Genomic DNA, 6363 nt, shown 5'->3' with positions numbered 1-6363 from the left:
CCTCTCCCTGACCTCCCTTTAGTGGTTAGACCTACTCTGTCATATTGGAAATCTCTTGTCTTGTCTTTTTTGCTGGTTAATAGATTATAGATAGCAGAAGGGGGTACATGAAGTTATAGCTGGGTTAGGGGATGGGAACTACAATGGAGAAGAGACATGGGTAGGTCTAATTTATTATATCCTATAAATACTTTTATAGGAATAAAATGTTGACTTCATCTTTATCTTGTCCTCAAATGTTTATTGTAGACAAGGGCAATATATGGAATTAGGAAAACCTGTTCAGCCTCATAGACAAACCAGCCCTATAAATGCAGGAAGGTGGCTTCACTTAATTAAGTAATACAAAGTTATAATAAGATATTACTAACTAATTCTGTTTTGAAGGATACAAGTACATCAGGTTGTCAGCTCAAGAGTTTAGACAATTAAATAATAAAAATTATCATTTACCATAATAATAATGAAATTCCATTCCAATGCACATCTAAGAGATTGAGAAGAACATGTTAATAACAGTGAGTCTCTGAAATTAAATGATTAACCTACTCTTTGATAGCTTAAAGAAATAGATAAAAAAAAAGAAGAAGAAGAAGAGAAGTGGGCTCAAAATATGCTATTATGAATCATGTCACAAAGTTGATACTACATTATTGCTTTCTTCAAATCCATCATTAGCTACTAACCTACCAACTACTATTAGCATGTTCAGGTACAAAAAGGAAGGACAAAAGAAAGAGAAAAAAGAAATGCAAGCGTGTGCTGGGGGACTTAAATTCCACTAATCCCTAGTCCTTTAGTCCTTTCCAAAGGTCTCACTTTTTGGTATTTTAAAGAAAGTAAGGACATGCTATGCTATTTTTGTTTGAATCAATGAAAGTAGAGAAATAAAAATATTTAATGTCTACGAATCTATGGAGCTGTTTACTATTGTAATATCTTGCCTTTTGTGGTTATTAATTAAATCATTCTTTATTGCTGCTAGAAAATTAAAAGCAAAAGGATGCAGGACCATCAAAGGTCAACCCATGCATGAACCAGCTAGTTCATGATAAATATGGCTGAATAATGCTAGGTAAAAACAAATTCTAATGGCTATTCAATATTCATTCTTTAGTTTATTTACCAAGCCATTGGCATGGCAAAGTTGTGTGAACAGGTTTACTGATTTGATCAAGTGCATAAAAGACCATCAATAGTAGCTATAATAAAAAATTATTAGTTGCGAGTAAAAATGGCCTATAAGGGTTAGGGGTAGACCAAAAGGGATACAAAGTAGAAATAATGTCAAATAATAGAATGATGGTTTACTAGGTTCAAAATACAGTTGGGGTAGATACTGGTTCTAAATTAATGTCAATTTACGGGCCGACATTGGTGTATAAAATAAGGGGTTTTGATATTTTGAATATTTATAGATCTACGGTGGAATTCAGAAATATGCACTTGCCTGTCCGTACTTTTTTGAATAATTAGATATAGCATTAAACAGAATGGAATGGCCAAAGACAATAAGTCTTGAATAATAGTGATGATGATGATGATGACAAGTGAATGACGAACTTGTAGATTGAACAGGCGGCCAATCTTGGCGGAGTTTAGATGTGCTGCACTTATTGTGCATTCCAATTTTTTTATGATCTCTTCCATTTTCCATCAATTTTTTTTTCATTTTCCATTTTTCATCTAGTATGACAAGTATTACGTTACACAGTAAATCCCAACTCATCCAAAAGGATCTTTTACCTAGTGCACAGTTCAAACCCATCACATCAACCTTTCATGTGGTAAAAATAGGAGTCAGTGCAGAAAAAAAGCTCTCTACTTAACCCAATTATATGACCCTTTTCCGAAAAAACTTACTATTAATATCTACTCACTTTCCACATACATAACAAAAAACACCAACATCTTTTTTCTGTTCCACAGTGGAAAATAAAAGAGGAAAACTAATACTTCCAAGTGTACAATATGTTTTATCAAATAAAAAATAAAAAAAAAGGTAAAATTAAAAGTGAAAATGGAGGGCATTTTAATAAAACTACAAACAAAAAGTAGGCCACATGGAATGATCCAGCTAGTAAATGAAAGGAGACAAGAGAGAGAGAGAGAGAGGGGAGGAAAAGTTATATGTAGGAAGGAAATGAGAATTAAAAGCGGTGGGGCAATCAAAAGTTTTTCTTTCACAGACGACAGTCGACATGGCTGTAGTGTTGGGTTGCTGGGCTTTTTAGCTTTATGATATGATGAATGAGGAATTTCCTATTTATTATTGGGGGGGTGGGGGGTGGGGGGTGGTCGGGGGGAAGACTTAGAGAGTTGAGAGGAGAGACCCCAGCCAGAGCCAAATCATCCATCATCAAGTCTTCTGATCTTAATCTTCATTGATTCATTTTCAAAGTTGAAACTTTGAAAGCTCTTCTCCCCCAGGTAGGCAAGTACTACCATTCTTCAGTCAATTAAAATCGGATATACATTTATAATTTGTATATGTATATTCCAAAAACGTGCACCCTTATTCCTCAGTCAATTTACTTAAGTACCCCTGACAAGGACTCCACGACACTTCCCTTTGGACCCTTTCCTTCCGTCTTTTGTCGTCTCCGGTTGTTTTGGAGCAAGCAAAACTCAAAAGAATATGTTATAGTACATTGCCATATACGAATCTAGGAAAGCGACAGTACCATTTTCACACCATCAGGTGTGCGGTAAGCGTCAGATGCCCAGTACAGGGATTCCCATCCGACGGCAGTTTCGGCATTTGTTTCTTGCGTGGGATTATTTGTTTGTACCGGCCGCGCTCTTCTTCAGATAATCGGATTCTGTTCGCCTTACGTGCGCTCTCTCTCTCTCTGCCTCTGAGATTGCGGGGGTGGGGACGTGGGGTACTAACTTCAGTCATGTGGTTGACGTTTGCTGGGAAGCCAGAGCCGTTGGATCGTTCATTTTCGACGTGTGGGGCCTTGTCCGCAGCTGGGACTGTAGAAAGCGTACATCGACGGGCGGTGGGTGACGAGGGAGCAGCGCTGCTGGAGTGCGGCGTTGTTGCAGCTTAGCAAAGCCCATACGAACCACATTGCATCACTGTCTGTTTGGCACAGTGTCAGGTGTCAGAGCATGGAGAAAACACAAAGGATATGAACGAATAAGAGCAGAACAAAATACCGATTCAGCCCATCGGGATCTCATTTATTACAGCGAGTGTGGCTACGTAGTAATCATTCGCGTTCGCGCCGAAAGAGGAAAAGAGGTCGTGAAGGGGAATTAAAGTGGGGCAAGGGGCATAGGTGGTAATTAGGGAAATGCAGGAGGGGGTTTCTGGTCAGTCTGAGTCCAACGGGGAAAGAGCGTTGAAAAAGGAAGGAAACGGCATAAACCACGTGCCTTGGACGCGTAATGCGGTCTCGAAACGGAAGGAAAATAAATGAGGGAGGTGAAGAGAAGGTCCGGTCCGGTCCAACCAGTCTATTCTTGGTTCTGATGACGTGGCAATGAGAGCCTAGAATGAATAAAGAAAATAAAAAGAATCAGTAGGATTTAAGAAAGAGACAGAGACTGACAGAAGATCCAGTTATCTCATACTAGAATTAGCAGATGTTATCTGGTTCATTGGAGCTTAATTAATTAATGATGTTTTTTTTTCTGAAAAGTAAATTAAATAATTGTACGTAACGTTAATGGCGACAAGAAACGTTCCCCGCTCAACCAACCATGGGAAAAGCAATTCAAAAAAGCAACAGACTTTTACGAAAAAAGAGTCAAAATCTGGCAAACTCAGCATCTCTTTCTGATCCACATTCAATGAATGAAATATATATATATATATATATAAATTTATTCTATTGCACAACGTATCAGCAATTTCCCATGAGATCTTCTGAATTTTTTATTAGGGTTTCAGTGACCTTTTTGGATGATCCCATCGAGTCCATGGCTCCATGCCTCCATGGGCGTGCATCCAGCAGTGATTATTTGGCATTTTAGCATTAAATTAGAAGCTTCTGTAGGGCTGTTGACAACACCCACATGGGGGTTCTGTTTTTTCTTGTTCTTTTTTTTTTTAATTCTTGAATCAATGGCAGAGATGCTGGAGAGTGGACAGAAGAGGGGATGGAGAAATGGAGAATCCCTTCATCCCTTCTCTTGTATCGTCAGATGCCAAAAGCAACCTGTGTAAGACGAATCCAACGTTCATTGGAAAGCACATTGCCATTGATCTGGGTTTTCACCAGCCCATCACGTCAAGGCCTCCTGGTCCTGTCTAGGAGTTTGATGCAGAGCCCATTGAAAAGAGACAATCGATGTGCGACTTGTGGACTCGTATTTGTTTGTTTACCAACATCCTTTAGATGGATATCTCCTGGTCTGTACTCTGCAGAAGTACATTCTATTATTGGTACACGAACAAATACCTTCATAAGAGAGAAACATCTAGCCCCCTGTACTGAAAAATTTTGCAGGTAAACAGGCAAAGAGATAATATATCATCATGACTCCGTGTCTTTCTCAACGTACTAATTTATAAGCTGAACCCGAGATGCAAGACATTGCCATCAAAGTAGATCCACGTCTTGCTCAAGTTTCCACTATGAGATGTCCAACAGAGATTGTTTTATTAACTGGTACATGGATTGAATTAGGGCTGGAATGGAAGGTCCTTCACACCAGGTCCACACACATGGCACACGTGCTGTTGGTCAGGTCCAGATTCAATCCATTTGACTGGACTGGATCTGGGTGTCTAACAAAAGAGATTCTTCCACTAAAATTTAAGAGGAACACATGGAAGGGGAGAACGTTACATGTATATATATATATATATATATATATATATTGTCTTTGAATGCTCAGATTCTAACTACATTAGTAATATACACAAGTAATAATCAATTACTAACTACTTGATGCAGCACAATGTTCGGATCAATGTGATCTCCAGGTCGATATTGCTAAAATTTCACCTTTTTTTTCTATAATCTCGGCATGTAAGCTTGCTGTTGTTTGTTTGTATAGTGACTCCAGGATCTTCTACCACTGGATAACACCCTGTCTCCAATGAAAATTTCACGGGTTGACTGTATCTTCGTGTCAGACATGGCTTTGACCCATGGTCCAATCATCATCATCATCTAGAATTCAACCAGAAATTTTGGACTTCTATGATCAAAAATAATGAGAATTAAATTCTGATGGCTCGATCCCTCCTTTGCTTCTCAACTATACTTCCTACCACATAATCAAGTTCTTCTTTGATGTTTCTTCTTGCTTTTCTTTAGAAGCATAGACATATGATCGATCTCTTCAGAAGCTGACTGTGCCCCACCAGTCAACCATTGTAAAGCCTCGGCTGCAGCATCTTTTTCGGCTTGCTTTTTGTTGTTGCAAGGCTGCCCCATGAACTGCATGCCATTGAATTCCACAAGGGCTCGGAATTGGTTGTTCTTCAGTTGTTTTGTCTTGTATGTGGGTGCATCATGTCCTGCTCTGATAAGCAATGTTTGCAATTGATTCTTTGAATTATCACTCCCGGGCGCACTGCCATTTCGTGCAAACATGCCCGGTAGCAGTGTTGCTGCCAACGTTTTTGATGGCTTTAGAATCTGGCGGCCGAAGACAAACTTACCCTCGCATTGATCCTCTGATACAAGCAAGCTTACTGCTGAAAGGAGCTCACTGTAGGCATCCATTTCCATATTGGGATTCAAAAGCTGCCCATCAAGAACCAAACAAATATTAAGATAAATACAAAGATAGTTTAACAAGTTCCACAAAGAAAGCAAGCGGGGTAAGCCGATCTTGGGAAAAGGGCATAAACAGAAAAAGCTCAAAGGAAAACAAAAAAAAATTAGGGTTTCACTTCAACAAATAGGAAATCAAATATGAATGGTTATTGAAATTCTATTCATGTTTACTACGCAGCTGTCAGGCAAGGTTTCACATACTTTGCTTTGAATTAGTTCCTCAAGCTCCCTCTTTAGGTTAACATATGTTTCTGCCAAGGCAGGTTTCATGAAGAACTCCAGATATCCTCCCATCATTTTCAGGTGTCCATCCTGTCAAAAGAAAGGAAATGATCAAGGCAAAAATCGGTGAAGATTGGATAAAAGAAAATGTGCAAGGAAACACCCAAGTGGACCAGAACAAATATAATCTAAATAGTTAGCAAGGATAGGTGCATGAAAAACTTACAAGGCCCCCTCTGGAAATGTTTCCTCCAAACAGGAGAAGCACAGAATCAGATATGCCTGTGGAATCCCGTAGGAAGACTGAGTTCACTTTCACTTTCTCATTGAAAACTAGCCATGGGTAAGGAATTTTCAGTTCCCGAGCATTGACTGAATTCTGGGCAAGTAAAAGAAATTA

The 6363-nt window shown here is 39.0% G+C and overlaps 1 protein-coding gene across 1 annotated transcript in view; it reads right to left on the bottom strand.

The window, feature by feature from the left end:
• Positions 1 to 4785: 4785 nt before the first annotated feature.
• LOC148854965 (DEA(D/H)-box RNA helicase family protein) overlaps positions 4786 to 6363 on the bottom strand; it is a 39714-nt gene continuing 38136 nt past the window's right edge. The window contains exons 17-19 of the mRNA XM_088941509.1: positions 6190 to 6342; positions 5943 to 6053; positions 4786 to 5708 (exon numbers count right to left, since the gene is read on the bottom strand). Coding sequence (XP_088797635.1) covers positions 5238 to 5708; positions 5943 to 6053; positions 6190 to 6342 — 735 coding nt within the window. The 3' untranslated portion in view covers positions 4786 to 5237. The remainder of the gene's footprint in view (positions 5709 to 5942; positions 6054 to 6189; positions 6343 to 6363) is intronic.

Source organism: Nelumbo lutea, chromosome 4 (assembly GCF_056320005.1).
Source record: "Nelumbo lutea isolate HS-2025 chromosome 4, American lotus-T2T, whole genome shotgun sequence".
Taxonomy (NCBI): Eukaryota; Viridiplantae; Streptophyta; class Magnoliopsida; order Proteales; family Nelumbonaceae; genus Nelumbo; species Nelumbo lutea.
Note: the sequence above shows the minus strand (reverse complement) of the source record. Positions and strands in the feature narration are given on the sequence as shown.